At 35.7% G+C, this 17,201-nt stretch overlaps 1 protein-coding gene across 1 annotated transcript; it reads right to left on the reverse strand.

Annotated features, from left to right (window-relative positions):
- Positions 1-1,183: 1,183 nt before the first annotated feature.
- LOC127657456 (failed axon connections homolog) lies at positions 1,184-15,487 on the reverse strand. The gene is made up of 6 exons (XM_052146218.1): positions 15,060-15,487; positions 12,773-12,908; positions 12,256-12,452; positions 7,150-7,367; positions 5,962-6,078; positions 1,184-4,230 (listed from the first exon to the last, which is right to left on the reverse strand). Exons 1-6 carry the CDS (start codon positions 15,317-15,319, stop codon positions 3,932-3,934), a joined length of 1,227 nt encoding a protein of 408 aa, XP_052002178.1. The 5' UTR covers positions 15,320-15,487; the 3' UTR covers positions 1,184-3,931.
- Positions 15,488-17,201: the final 1,714 nt, after the last annotated feature.

The raw sequence follows: 17,201 nt of genomic DNA on the forward strand, positions 1-17,201 counted from the left end.
CTCTGGCTGCCCCGTCGGGCCCAAAGGCCTCGCTCGCAGGCTGCACCTGCTCCATCCCGCGGGAACCTGGTTCCTGATCCGTGGCACTCTCCCTCTCGCTTCTCTTCTCTCTCTCTCCATCTCCCTTTCTCACTCCCCTACTGTTTCCTCTGCACGCCTCCAGTGCCTGGAAATGCCTTAATCAGCCCTCCTCTGCGCATGGATGCCTGCCACTCATTAGCCTGATTGAAAAGATGGTGGCTCAGGCTAAACACACACACACTCATAAACACATGCACACACACAGGTTGTAAAACATTAACATACACATCTATTTTTTGGACATTAAAATGCATTAAATGTCTTAATAAAAGTCTATAAAATATCAAAGGCAAGCAAATAACAACATAAAAACAAAGAGTCTTTTATAATACTACTGAGAATATAAAAAATGACTCATCCAAACTCTCAGGCCTGTATTTGCAATGTGAGAATTGTTTAGTAATAAAGGGATAATTCACCAAAAATGCAAATGTTGTCTTTTTATTACTACCAGTAAATGACTCAAAATTAAAACAATACAAATCGCGAATTATTTCTCATGAAATTGTGTAACAGATTACTTAATGGATTATTTAATCAAAAATTTAATCACAGTGAAAATTACTTTACTTACAGAAACATTAATTTTTTATTTTTTTATTAAATTAATGCAAAATAATGTCTTTATTTCCTCAGATTAGAGTGTATCAGATTACACCCAACACTGTTTACTACCCCTCGGGATTTTCAGATAAAGTCTTAAATATATGCTTGAATATAACTTAAATATTGGTGTTCCTCACACAAAGTTCAAACGGCTTCAGAGGATTTGTAATACAGCACACAGGTTGAATCGGCTACTTTTTGTTTCTTAACAGCAAAAATCACTGTCCACCTTCATTATATGGAAAAAAGCAATCTGGACATTCTGCTAAATATCTTCTTCTGTGTTCCATGTAATAAATCTGTGTGATATGGGTTTGGAATGACATAAGGGTGAGTAAATGACAAAATGTAGGTACGTAGCTACCAACTACTAACTTTTAATACATGTTAAAAAAAAAAAAAGAAAAGATAACATGATGTGATTTAAATTCAATGACTTGTTTTCATTCAAAAACAGGATCATACACACAGACATTGAAATTGTCAAGTTGTCATGTTTTTATTTAAGTTTGGAGCAATCATTGTCAAACAACCAGTCAAGTTTAGGATAACTAATTAACACTCATGGGAGGGTCTCAGACAGTTATGCACAATATTTTATAGCTGATTCAAATTAGATAGAATCTATATTTATAACTATCATTTATTTCCACAGACAGGACATTCATTCTGTAATCTGGCTTCAAACTTTAATAACAGATAACAAAACATCCTTCGACATCTCTTCTCGGTTAAGGATAAGAACATAATCCAGCTATGTTCTCAACACATAGAAACATTTCCCGAATGCAATTTTATAAACAAACATATATCACAGGGTAGAAAATAATTCGGAGATGTTGATGTATTTTGTGTTGCATGGTTTTGAATGTGAGTTTTTGTGAACTGTTATCATGGATCAAAAAGGCAATTTTAGGTGTGTGTTTTATTTCTTCAATTCATAGGCATGAGTTTTAAGTCACTTAAAGACCTGTATATATTTTACACTGTGAAACTTTGTAATCAAAATTTGCAAGTTAAGTAATATTTACACACGATCCAGATGAGATTGGATTTACTCCTCTAAACTGACATGGTATAGAATAATTAAATTATAAATCTATATATAGAGAAGGAAAGGTTCTATAAAAAAGGATTGAGGATAGAGGATTTCCACTGTTGAACTTTGGTACACCAGATCACATGTCTAGAGACACACACACAAACACACACATAAACGCACATGCAGGTAAATAATGTGCCTATAACAGGCAACCATCATACACACACATACAGTATGACACACCTCACTGATTGTATGGACCCTGTTTTCAGTGCCATTTTTGTCGCATATGTTCACATGATTCTATCTGAATTTTTACATTGTCCACAGTCTTTCAATAATTTAAAGTATGCAAACAATATTGAAATTAAACAACAGAATAAAAACTACCTTAGGGATAGAATTATTTCACTTCGTACTGGCTTGGGTTTCAAGTAAATTCAACAAACAGAGGGAAAACTCAGCATGTGACTGTAGATCACATTAACCTTTCCTCAACTAAGGCAAATCTGCAAAAGTATGTGCGTGCCACACTTTGGTAAACCAATCACACACACACACACACACACACACGAAGAGAAAACATTTTGTCAACCCTAACTCTTCCTTAACAAAGTTGATGACTTCTGAGTGTTTACTAGAGGTTCACCTTTGTTCTTACAGTGCTGAAATTATTGATATTTATAAATGTTGTTTTAAGGCAGAAGTTAACAGGGATGCACGCAAAGGGCAATACAACTAACTGGCTGTATAGGACCCACCCAATATATGAATAAATGGTCACAGTGCCCTCTAGTGGTAGCTTAACTGTATTACACAGGTGTGTATTACAAAACCAAACACTGCTTGAAGGAAGAGACACAAGGACAGGATAGTGGAGATGACAGAAATCAGGCACACAGGCATTAAGCACCATTCAGTCTGATCAAGACTCAGTTGAAACTAATGATACACTGGAGCCCTAGCAAATAAAAAAGTCCCACTTTATAATAGGCATCTTTAACTACTTAAGCGTTTCATACAATGTACTTATTATGTACATATGTGTTGTTGCATTGTACTTACATTTAGAGTACATGCATTTAATTACATTTGTAGCTACACTGTTAACCCTAAACCTTACCCAACCCTTACCCTAAAACCTAACTCTAACCCCTAACCTAAACCTACCCCTACTCCTAAACTTACCCCATACCTCAAACTCAGTAACAGCATTTGTAAATCTTATGAGAACTGTAGTTACACAGTAAATATGTTGTATTATATGTATTTTAATGTTACTAGATAATAGTTAAAGACACTAAATATAAAGTGTGACCATTAAAAATATAAATAAAAAAAACAATACAAATATTCTGTTCTGTTTTATTCCTCAGGCTAAATATGCATGAAATCTGGACTTCCTGTGTTATTTATGTTAGACAGGTGAGTGAGAAAGGTGATTAAATACTTCATAATCCCTTTATCAATCTCGAAAGTATTGTTCAGCTGATCTGCAAATAGGAATTCTCAGGGTTAAACAGGAGAAAGAAATTCATACAGCTTTAGTTTTATCAAATTGTCATGCTAAAATTTCTAATAAAGAATAGAAGCATTTCCACAAGTGGAATCAGATTTTATAACCCCACTATATTTGATTGATCAATTTGTCTGATTTGCAACAGCATTTTAGTGTACTGTATTGAATGTTAATTGTTTTTGCTGTAGTATCAGTTCAGTTAAGCATGCACATTATTGCAGAAACACTACAATGTAGACCTCTTGTGGCTTTACCCTGAACTGCTGGGGTGTCTGAATGACAGAATAGTTTGTAATTCTAAAACTAAAAGCCAAACTTAAACTGTGACTCATATATGGCAAACATTCCACAACTGAGAACAGATGATCTTTTAAACATGTCTCACACAGGTAGCAAAAGTAAGAATCCAACTTCTGTGATGTAAATCTTGAATACATATCCACAACCGATGTCATGTTGAAACTACTGAATCATACACATATATACACACAGTTTTTTCTACTTCAGGTCCATTCATTCAGACAAGAAATTTAAATTTCAGTTTTGAAGAATAGGGAGCCACCACATTTGCCATTGTGTTCTTTTACACCAGATGTTACACCAAACTTTCTAGTTGGTGGAAACACAGGTGCATCCATTTAAATTAAGCAACCACCCCTTACTAAATGCAGAGGTTATATGATTTAATCCTTTACCTGCTGCTCCATATCTGAGCGGTCTACTTCAATGTCAAAGTCGGAAAGTGAGCGTCCAGAATGGTCTGTGTCTTGCAAATGTGCGTTACTGTGTGACAGGGAGCTTAGATCACTCTCCTCTAAAGTGTCTGTCCTGGAAAAGAGACCAAGGTCCATCAGGCAGTTGGCCGTTCCACTGGAGGTGTCATTGTCAGTATCATAACAGAAGTCCTCTAAGTCTACAAACCATTCGGGCCAGAATTTCCTCCTTATGCGCTCACAGTACATAGCCAGGTTAATCAGTTCTCCTGAAGACAGATGTCAGTGACAGATATGACAAGAACGTTTATTATGCAGTTTTCTTGTCTCATTATAATCATTATAATAAGTTATGATTTATCCACCCACATGTCGTTCCAAACCCGTACGGCTTACTTTCTGACATGGAACACAGAATGTTAGCCTCAGTCACCCTTCACTTTCATTGCATCTTTATTTTTTCTTGCAATGAAAGTGAATGGTGACTGTGGCTAACATTCTGCTTGACATCTAATTTTTGTACGTAAGAGAGAGTAACATGTTTTGAACAACATGAGGGTGAGTAAATACCAACTCAATTTTCACTTTTGGATGAACTATGGATGAGTAAATCGTAAATAATAGCATATTTCCATTGGTGAGGTGGTTTAACATTGTTTGCTCATATAACTAAAACATAACATACACCGATCAGCCAAAACATTAAAACCACCTGCCTATTATTTTGTAGGTCCCCCTTGTGCCGCCAAAACAGCACCGACCCGCATCTCAGAATAGCATTCTCCGGGATTTTCACACACAACAGTCTCTAGAATTCACTCCGAATGGTGCCAAAAACAAAAAACATCCAGTGAGCGGCAGTTCTGTGGATGGAAATACCTTGTTGATGAGAGAGGTCAACAGAGAATAGTCAGACTGGTTTGAACTGACAAAGTCTACTGTAACTCATATAACCGCTCTGTACAATTGTGGTGAGAGGAATATCATCTCAGAATACTATTCTGAGATGCAGGTTGGCGCTGTTTTGGCGGCACGAAGGGGACCTACACAATATTAGTCAGGTGTTTTTAATGTTGTGGCTGATCGGTGTACATCAGCAAACATCATATATATGTCTCTAATGCCATGGATAGTGGATACATTGAATATAAATATGTGACAAACTGCCATGCATAACAACATAAATTTAAAGGAATAACTCTGGAAAAATAAAAAATACAGCCTCTTTTACTTTCCCTCTTGTCATTCCAAAATGTATACATTACTTTCACCCACAGAACACAAAAGGAGATGTTAGGCATAATGTTTACGCTGTTCTTTTTCATATAATGAAAAAGAATGGGGACAGGTGTGATAAAGTACCATAAGAGCAGCATAAAACTAGTCAAAACACTTTGTGCTCTTTATTATAAGTCATCTGAAGCCATTCGATAGCTGGGTGTGATGAACAGAATGAAATATGCCATAGTTCTCTCTTTCACATTTTCAATCTGGCCCATCACATTTGGTAATGAGACATGTATGAACCAATGCCATTTTATGTCATTGATGTTAAGCCTGGCACGCTGCATCTACATGCACCATATTTGAAAGTAGATGAACGCGAATGAGATTTAAGAACTGCAGGAACGCGGGGAGATTTTTAGAAAATAGACTTAAATTTCAGTCTGTTCCTCGCATAAAGATATTTTATGGCTTCAAATTGCTTCAAAATTTTCGCACCGACCACTTTTATGGTAGTCTTTGACAGCCCCTGTCATCATTCACTTTCATTGTGTGGAAAAGATGGCATGAGGGTGAGTAAATGATGACAGAATGTTCCATTTTGGGTGAACTATTCATGACAATATCATCAAAATGTGGACATGCATGAATCTCCCTTTTGATTTCCAATTATTTCCACTTAATTTTTAATCACCGGGACAATAATGTCTGTGACTGATGCAGAGCGTTATGTTTCTATTAGGAATGCTAAATTGCAGTTGTCAGATCTTGCTCACCTTTAATGAGCTGCTCAGGCCGTGTGCCAGGCAGTGTCCACATGGCTTGTGCAAGGTGACCGAACACTGTGGCATCTACACTGGACAGCTTGGGACCCATGATGTACTTCTTATCCCCTGATAATCCAGAAAGTATAATTAACCCCCAGCAATAAGAAGGGACACATTCCCTTAAAACTGCTACAACAAGAAAAACATTTATAGCCTGCAGTCTATTCTAATAACAGATGGATTAAATGAAAATGAAAAAGTTGAACAGCATGGCTTGCTCATTGAACAAATTAAACGCTTTCACACGTTTTTGTCTGCTACCCTCATTAGGGAGAAATTAATACCATGATCCAATGAAAAACAAGTAAATAGAGATCACCTTTCAAAAAATACTGCCCCTTTTTAAATCACGTTCATATTAAATCACATTAAGGCATTTGGCCACAGACGAACATCCCGATTATAGTTACCACTTTATGATACAAGTAAAACTGTTTTATTTCTATTTATTTAGTATATTTGAGATTATGTTTGGCTTAAAATGGCTTGTTTGAGCTTAATTGTGAGGGGAAATATTTCCCCATACTGACCACATTATTTCAGAAAAGTATTTCTATTGTTAATTTATTGTAATTTATAGTAATAAGTGGCTGAAACAACATTCTTGCCTTCCAAAACAACAATTGCGAAGGCAACATTGCTACATTCTCTTTTAGGAACACACAAATTTCATGTTTCTTGGCAGTTCAACATGGAAATGTATATTTAGACCTGAAGGTTAAGAAAGTGTTTCCCATCTATTTTTGTCTTAGCATATCATATTCCCATTGATAAGGTTCAAGTACCGTCCTAAACACCAGACCTAAAATGTGTTCTTTTCAGCTCATATTATACTGGATTTCCTTAAAAAGGAAGCAAATGTGTTTAAGAGTTTACTACAAAAAGATCAAGTGATAACTGCGATTAATTAGTTTAACAATTTGACAGCTACCATATTTAAATTTTTAGCAGTTTCTCTTTTATAGATTTAACAAAGCAAAATGTAATTCTTATTAAGTACCCCCTGAGGTACACATACCTCTGGTTGGGAATCACTGCGTTGGGTAGCAGACTTTAACTATCCAAGCTTTAAGTTCTCACAACATGAATTATTTAGATAATATAAACTATTATACTACTGTCCCTCTTCATTCTCACCTAGCAGTGTGGCCAATGTACGCATGTCTTTCTCCATGAGACTGTAAACCTCTTCTTTAGTGTAACAGCCAATGCCATGACAGTACATCTCTCTCTTTACAATCCCACCAGTCAGCTGACACAGAATCCATTTGAGCAGGTCACTGAGGGGTCCAGGAAGATCCAGCATGTCCTGAGTCTCATGAACATTATCCACCCACTGACAATACGCAATAGTCCTGTGAGAACATGAGGAGAGAGAGAGAGAGAGAGAGAGAGAGAGAGAGAATGAGTCAATTAAAGGAAGCCTTTACTTACGAGTACTTAAATCTGTCCAGTTCTAAACACAAATAATTAAGATTCAAAGACAAAACAAAAAGTATCTTTGTGAACACACTCTTCTCAAATTTTCCCAATGACATAAATTGCCTCCAACTACAGTCAAGTCATTTTTATTTGTATAGCACTTTTAACTTTTTTCAGTTCATATAGTTTCCAGTTCATAAAGCACCTTTGCAGAAAACCATGCCAAACATCAATTTGAATAACTGCAACACACAATATCTGTAGATAACTAGACATGACAGTGGTCATTTCTAGTTGTAAGGTAGAGCAGAAAAATAAACACTTTCACAGTATTTGTATACACAAAAGTCAAATCAAAAGTGCATTTCACAGAAAATTTTAGTATTTGAAAATTGTATACAGCGCATCTCACTACAAAACAGGACCTTGTTTCCCAAAAGCATTGTAAACCTAAGTAACTTGAAGAATCCACCTTACATTCATCTTAGTTTAATATACTTGACATACAACTGAATACAGTTAATGGGATCATGGCATGAGAAATCAAATTTTCCTTAATATTTTGACATATAAAAGGTCATACTACTATAAAACCATACCGTAAATTTAAGAACTCAAAACTTCCTCCTCACTGCAAAAAGAGCATTTGTTTAAACCAAGCTGCCAAAATGACTCATTCTCTACTTCCTCCATATTGTGATGTCACACTGTGCAAGACATTTGCATCTGACTGCCTCCACAACAACACATGAACACCTGCTTTACCTTATCACTTCAGTAGCCCTGCCCAATAACTGTGAGCAGTGAGATGGCAAGGAAAGTGTAGGTCAGTCAAGAGCAGAGAACCAATCAGAACAGCGGGCGTTTTTACAAAGGGTCAAAATGAGGGTGGAAAATGATAATGTTTTACAAATATATGAGTTTTGTGTGCAATTCTAATCTCATAAGTAAACCTCACTATTGCCATGACCCCTTTAATATCATGATGATTACACTTTATGTATCATAAAATGAGAATTTAATCTCTTTTTTATCAGCAATTAAAAATAATAATAAATTAATGTCTAAAATAGATATATGAACCAATAGAAAAGTGAACTAGTAAATAAATAAACTACACTGTGGAGGGGCCAAGTACTGTATTTGGTAACAACAAAGGTAACAACAAACCGGTTGTAAGCTTTTTTGCACATGTCTTGGGTCGTCATTTTCATCTCTTCTCATCCACAACACAATGTTGTGCAAAACTGAACGTTACCACATTGAGAGCAAAGAACAGACCTCCGCTTGATTAGTGATTGTTCCTAAAGCGCAGGCTTCCGCCTTCTACTTTGCACTCTGTGTTTTATTCAGTATGTGCTTATTGGCAGGATCATTAACAGGACCTCAGTGAATAACAGCAGTCCATTAACATTTGTTTTCACTGACCATGGAAGCAATTGCACCTCCACCCAGAGAATTTTTCGAAAATGAAACATTAAAATGCATATCTGATGAACAAAGCACCGACTGTCTTAATGTAATAGATAATTCTGCACAAAATGATCACAAAGCTTCATTTAATTTAGTAGTGAATTAGAATGATTCTTTAAGAAAATAAAATGCAAACATTTCCCAGTGAGGTTGAGTACGAGAATTTAGAAAGTTATGCACAAATATAATGAAGTTACAATGATGTGCGACACTACACTGTCACATTAGCACTTCACATATACGGACGACGACTCTCTAACATAGCACTTAAAGCACATCCTCGCACATTCGTGTTAAGTGCAGCTATGGGAAACGCATGTAAAAAAGGAACGTTCACAAAGTCACTCGTAGAAAACGCTCTTAACCACTAAAATCAATCGTATTGGGAAATGAGGACCAGAACAGCATTACAGAGTGTAATGTGACATAGTAAGTGCATTTTAATTAAGCAATATCACATCAGCATTGAACAATTAATACAATACCACAGGTAATGAGCTCATGTTCAGTACAACTGCATGATTGCTAGTGTGATCTCACTGTTATAAAACAGTTACATGAACAAGAAGTCCATTTTTTAACTTTTGAAATATTGGGCCAGTTGGTTAGGTAGTCTTTTCTCTGCCAATGAAAATAGATCCAAAAGAAGCCAAACCATCAATCTATGCTTATAATTCAAAGTTTATTATAAATGAGCTGGTAACTGAATGCAGCTATAGTATCAAACAGAAAACAAACTCAATATGGCCTTTGAGATTATACTTTAAATTAATTCTCTGTTCTGTGATGATCTGAATCAAATTAATTATGGCTGCATTCTAATTAACTTCTTTGCTCACAAGACATGTGTTAATAAAAAGTGTATCACTGACACGAAGAACCAGGTTTAACTTTAAAAGCTTTAACAGGTTTAGCAGTGCTCCTTTCTCTACATCAAAGCATGGTTTGTTATATGTTTTCAATATCTTTTAAGAGCTGCATTATTATGAACTCATTAAAAAATAGTACTATCCTCAGATATTTCAAGCACTTTGACACTATAAAGAAATATTATTCAGTATGACAACGTTTTACCATTTACCAACATTTGGAAACTTAATTTTGATATTACATCATCATGACTTCAATGCAACAATACTGCATTTTATTAACATATCAGCCGGCATTTGTTTGTCTTAATCTGTTTTTTGTTTTTTTAATGGGTCAAGTGGGTTAATAGAACCATTTAATGATAAAGGCATGCCAGCAATATAATCCAGATTTCCTGTCTGTGTCCCAGCATGACACCCATCACTCTTTATTTATAGGCCAATAAATGTCCCTGCTCAGCAAGCTTTCAGCTGACATACACAGCACTACTCTGGTAGATACAAATCTGAAGGGCCTCACTACAGCTTTGTAAGCCCATTAATTATTCAATCAATAGCCATATGGAAGCCTATATATAGTACACTGAAAAGTGTATGCAACATAAGGACAGAATGTGCTGAAAAGAAAGAGACAACATGAATACGATGAAGAAAGATCACGCGAAAGGAGTGAAGATGAGGAGATTAGGTTGTAAGAAAAGAGAGTGGCTATACCATCTCTTTCCTGATGTTCTTCCTTTTGTTCTACAGTAGGCTGCTTACACTAAGATGCACAATTGTGAAGCTAATGTTTCAGCATGTAAACTACTATAAACTATAAATCTGTTGCATTCGATTCTTGTCAGAAGAAAGCTTATTATGCATATCTTTATTTTACATTGCATTTACATTTATGCATTTGGCAGACGCTTTTATCCAAAGCGACTTACAGTGCACTTATTACAGGGACAATCCCCCCGGAGCAGCCTGGAGTTAAGTGCCTTGCTCAAGGACACAATGGTGGTGGCTGTGGGGATCGAACCAGCGACCTTCTGATTAACAGTTATGTGCTTTAGCCCACTACGCCACCATGACAGTCTTTATTGTATTGTTTTACTTCTATGGACGGACAAGTACAATATTTCATCAATTTTATTATGCAAATGGAATGGGACTGTCTGGATTATTTTCAGGGGCAATTGAAATCTTCAATGGATGAATGATTTAGCATATACAATTTTTATCTCATTAAGGGAGGCATCCACTTTGATTAGGTATTATAACAATGATGAAGATTGTTAACAAATTGAGGTCTGGGAAGTACCATTCATTGTATGGCGGCTTTGTACTTCCCGTCAAAAAGCACTGACCAGGAACAACCAAGTCTAGACATAACACATTAGGCATTAAATTAATCTTTATTATAGAATAAAAACAAACAAACATTATATATAACCAGCATTTAAAAAGATAAAAAACCAAGAGCAATATTCATCAACCTAAATAAACATTGGCTCTTTTCTTACTTTTAGGACATTTTTTGTACAGCTTTACAACGGCAAACCAAAAACATTACAAGTACATGGCTGCGTAAGCAGAGAGTACGGGTGCTTCCAATTGGCATGCCTGTGGTCCTCACCTGTCTATAATTAAGAATGTGTGGTGCATTATGAAACACACAATATGGCAAAAAAGGACACGTACATTTGCACTGTTTAAGATCTGTACATTACATGACTGGGGGAGAAATCTGTTTCCTAAACTTAAACTTGTTTCTTCAGTGCCCAACCGCTTCTGTTCAACCTGTTTTGGAATGAGGTGCAGTCATTTGATTTTAAATGAGTGTTTATTAAAAACAAAAAAAAATTACATTCCCAATGTAAAACATAAAATAATGTGTTGTTGTAGTGCTTTCGATGCAGCACTGGGTGAACAGAATTTACAAACCACTCCTTTTTGTTTCCCCCATACTTTCCCAAACTTTTCGGAACTGGGGTTGTAAATTCAATCCCTTTCTTGAATTAAAACTTAAACAAAACTTTTCAATGAAGCTGAAGTGCATATTTTCTGTGCTACTAATGTCACCAAACAGAATAGCAAAAACAATTCACTTTCACTTTCAAACAGGCTTTTGAAAAACAGTCCCCTTGTCTTCCAAATTCAAACAAATTGTACTGGCCCAGACTCACATCATTGGTTGCATCAATGTTGCTAAGTTGGGTTGGTCAGACACACACAAACAGAGCAATGCTCTGATAGCACTTCAGATCCACATTGTTTACACTATTAGGGGAAATCAAATGGCTTCCTTATAGTTGTATTTGCATATATACCAGGGGTTGTAGAACATATTTTAACAGCAAAAAACAAAACACTTCAGCTTTAAACCTTTTAAAAAGACCTGTTAAGTACTCAGTCTGTAAACAGTTGTAGCATATTTAACCATCTGGCTCAGCAGCAGAAGTATGACTCATTCTGAAAACTATAGCGCATGACTCACCAGTACAAATGTTCTTCAACCATTGTGGTGATGGCCTGCGCTACCGCCTGCTCCTGTGTGCTCAGACTCTTGTTTAGGTTCATACCCAGTTTCTCCTCGAGGAAGTCAATAATAAACTCAGTTCCACACACCTGCTCATAGTTATACTCAATCCAAGGCATCTTGCCCTGAGCAGAGAGGCTTCCATCAAAGTAGTTCTGCAAAGAAAGTAACAAATGCAGAAGAGAATATATACTGTACAGAGGGTAAAAGGATGTAAATCATAAATTCAATTTACAACTTATATATTTTCAATACGTACTTACTTTTTACAAAACTAATTATTTTAGAGCATTTGAATACATTTTAATCAATAGAAAATTCTATTTATTCAATAAATGGATAATCCTACTTGACATTCTAAGTGCTTATAAGAATTTCATTGACATTTGAACAGCAGATTGCATGACTTCCAATATTTGCATATAACCACTGATCGAAGGACTACAAAATCCAAAATGCTCCTTTAAATGCATACTTGATAGGGCAGATCAACCATGCGCAGATAGGTCTCCATTTTTAGGCAGAAAGGTGACAGACTTGGCACCCCGTTCTTTGGCCTGGAGAACTGGTGAAGGATGATGGCATCTTTAGAATCCAACTGTTGCTCCTTCCTGTAAAGAGGAGATTAACCATAAACTGTAAAATACTTATGTACATTAAATAGATAATATATTTGAGGATTCATTATGGAAAATATAAACACATCTGTAGCAACTACAAATGGGGAATGCAACCATATTCATCTTAATGAAACAGTAACATTGAGAAGTGCAACAAAGTTCCAAAATGGTCAGAAAAGTATACATTTGGGCTAAATTTTAGTGAGCTACACACTCACAAAACACATTTCTTAAAGATTCTTTATTGCATTCATAGTAACATTTAGAATCATATGTAAGAACCCCTTTTTTTATTTTTTGCTAAAATGGTTTGTGTTGGGATTAAGGTTTTTTAACACCTGCACTTTTATAGCAGGCTTCTTCTCAAAACTTAAATGTTAATATTTATTAATTTGGAGGACACTTGTATCCAAAGAGATTTAATCTACATACAAAGTATGCATTTCATCAGCATATGTGCCACTAATTAGTGAAGTGATTTTTCTCATTTGTGTTGATCTTGTTATGCTCTTTTCTCTACCTGTCAATGTTTGGTATATGCATTCCTGCAAATACTGTAAATAAAGTAAACACCACAGAAACTGTAGAGGACAGGGTGCCATTTTTCTTTAATTAATATACTCTTTTCTCCCATTTATTGATAGATAGGGAATGAGGCTATTAATTTGTATGTTGTGTTTGTTTTAGTTTAGTAGGTTATTTTTTTTTTGGCAAATCAATTACAGTGGGAGTTTCGTTTTTTATTACCTGTCTCTGACATCTTTTGCTTCAAGTTGTAAAGTGGTGATATGATGCAAAAATGATTTAAAAAGATTGTTTGTACATTCAATCTATTGATGTGCATCATTTATATTACACCTCAACCCTAGACTGATGTCATAACACATGGGAATCAAACCCAGTGAGTTACACAGGAACACAAATTTGAGCCACAGGAACACAGTTTAACTTAAAAAATGCAATAAATCACCAAAAAGGGTTCTGTTATTGTTACAAGCCAAAGAACCCTAATCTGAAACCTAATCTGGCGCTATTTACAAGTTACAACCATTTTTTCTTAAGCGCAGTGGAAAAAGTCATAATATAATTATGGGAAACAAGCAGGATGTGTGTGGGAGGAAAAGGGCAGGATGTTATTTTAAAACAGCTTGAAGGCAAGGAGCAACTACTATGCAAAGATAGCTTGAGACTTGTCTCACAAAACAGCACTACCTAGTCTGTCATATTCCACATACAACTGTAAACTATAAGGCCACCATATACAGTGTTCTACTAAAAAGCCATATTCAAAAAACAAATATGATTCATATCACTACATTATCACTGACAACTGTGCACAAATTGATTACTTTTATTTGCTGCAAACCATTGACACAAATCAAAAAGATTAACAGATTCTGAGGTGCAACAGGATACATCCATCCACATTTAGCCATCATTGATAAAGAGGTTGTTGCTCCAAGTCAAATGTAAGAAGCAATCATGATTTCTTCTCTTAAAACGCTAATGAATACATGAAAAAGTATCAAGCGAGTGCTGCAGATCAAGGCAGTCAATCAGGATGCTGCTGTCCATTGATTTGTGGTGCTGAACGTTCCCCAGTATTTGTCATAATAACAGAAAGGCTCGGAACAAACACATCTAAATAATTGAACGCTTCCAATAGCAATCGAGTCACCTTGGTAATGGCCGGCATATCTCACGTTACGGACCAAGAAAGGTCGTCCGTATACAACTCATGGGATCACAATCCAACGTAAACCAAGCATTCACAATCATGAGCCGCATAACATGATCTTTAGGATAGTAACGCATGAATCCAGAAGGAATAGACTATGATGCGATTGTTCAGTGCTTATGTAAACAAGGGCAGTTCCGCATTTGGTATTGATGACAGGGAGTTTTTAAAAGGTGACGTGCGTTCAAACACTGCTTGTGCATCCGATTTAGAAATCGGGACTTGATCCGGTCCAGGGCACGCGAGCACATGGAAAACACGGAGAAACTACTGCAGCGGTGGCACTGGCCACTGTGTGTCCCGTTGGTTGTTGAATTAAAAAGATCTGCATGTATAATCTGGTACTATAAGTGATACTAAACCATTTCAGATATTGCATAAACACAACAGGCCATAACACTAACCTGATGGAGAGTAGTTCGTGCAGCAGATAGGCAGCCGCAGCCAGAAGGGCACCACCGGTGATGTAAAGAGTCTTCCTCCACCAAGAATCCGACACCAGTCCCGACATGATACCACCAAAATCCTGCAGAGGGACGGCTACTATGTATCCATAGAATAACTGCCGCTCATCAGAGCCACACAGCACGAAGGACGGGCTCTGATTCCGGCCGAGATCAACCACAAACGACCGGGAGGAGGCGAATCGAGCGACCCAGTACATTCTCTCTCTCCTCCCGCTTCTTCCAACAAATCCTGCGTCACTTCATTTATCCATTTAATAACGGACAACTGTTACATGTTTGTCTGTTATTTTGGCCTCATAATAAAGTAAAAGAACGGCATTTTAACGGGAATTGGCTCCCGCATCCAGATCAGCATCCATCTTTTGTTTGCGTTGGTGAAGCTGAGTGATGTCACAGCGTATCACACTGTCAAACATGGATTATAAGCATATGAAACCCATGCAGGCTTTTAGTAGGCTAAGTCATTTCCCCCCAGTGACTAAAGGTTAAATGTAAACTACATATCATTTCATTAAAATTTGATATATAAAATAAATAAAAATAAATTTGTTTTATGATATATATATATATATATATATATATATATATATATATATATATATATATATATATATATATATATATACCGATCAGCCACAACATTAAATCACCTGCCTAATATTGTGTAGGTCCCACTTGTGCCACCAAAACAGCACCAACCTGCATCTCAAAATAGCATTCTGAGATTATATTCTTCTCACCACAATTGTACAGAGCGGTTATATGAGTTACCGGCTCGAACTGACAAAGTCTACTGTAACTCAGATCACCACTCTGTACAATTGTGGTGAGAGGAATATCATCTGAGAATACTATTCTGAGATGCGGGTTGGCACTGTTTTGGTGGCACGAGGGGGACCTACACAATATTATGCAGGTGGTTTAATGTTTTGGCTGATCGGTGTACATATACAGGGGTTGTGAGGGATACTTTAAAATGTATTCCACTACATATTACAGAATATATGCTGTAAAAGGTCATTTGTAATGTATTCCGTTAGATTACTCAAGGTTAGTAATGTATTCTAAATACTTTGGATTACTCCTTCAGCACTGGTAGATTTTTTCACTTGTTTTGACTATAAAAACTGCCAGTACTGTAAGACAAAATACACATGTTAAAAATACATTCTCTAAAAAACCTAAATATCTTATGCAGTGTTGTTTTAAAACAAGATCAATCAAATTGATCTTGTTTTAATGATTTTTATATAATTTTACAGGACAACAATACAAACATTATTATCAAGAATACAATTTTTGCCCTAATATCAAAGGTCTTACTACAAAAAAAGAAATTATGATCCAACGTGAATTTTCTTGATAAAAAAATATGATCGTGCCTGATAACATGAGCATGTAAAATAGCTAGAAATAGCATTTTAGCTTAGCATAAATCTGACAATTTACACAAGGTTTATTTCTATTTCTTCTGCTCCAAACTTAATTCAAACTTACTTTTCTGTCTGCTCGTATGAATGTAACACATCATAAGAAAGTGTTTCACCGCTGTTCAAAAGCACTTTGGATCGCATCATTTATATGTATACATTTTTCCATCTGAAAGGACTAAATATTATATGAAACAAATTACAATAAATTGCAAAGTACTCTCTTCAGTAATCAAAATACTTTTTGAATGTAACTGTATTCTAATTACCAATTATTTAAATTGTAACTGTAGTGGAATACACTTATATGTTGTATTTTATATATGTAATACTGTTACATGTATTCCGTTATTCCCCAAACCTACATATGTATATATATATATATATATATATATATATATATATATATATATATATATATATATTTACAGTGCATCCGGAAAGTGTTCACAGCGTTTAACTTTTTTCACATTTTGTTATATTACAGCCTTATTCCAAAATTGATTAAATCCATTATTTTCCTCAAAATTCTGCAAACAATACCCCATAATGACAACGTGAAAGAAGTTTGTTTGAAATCTTTGCATATTTATAAAAAATAAAAAACGAAAAAATATTATTCACAGCCTTTACCATGACACTCAAAATT

The sequence above is a fragment of the Xyrauchen texanus genome, chromosome 17 (assembly GCF_025860055.1).
Source record: "Xyrauchen texanus isolate HMW12.3.18 chromosome 17, RBS_HiC_50CHRs, whole genome shotgun sequence".
Classification (NCBI taxonomy): Eukaryota; Metazoa; Chordata; class Actinopteri; order Cypriniformes; family Catostomidae; genus Xyrauchen; species Xyrauchen texanus.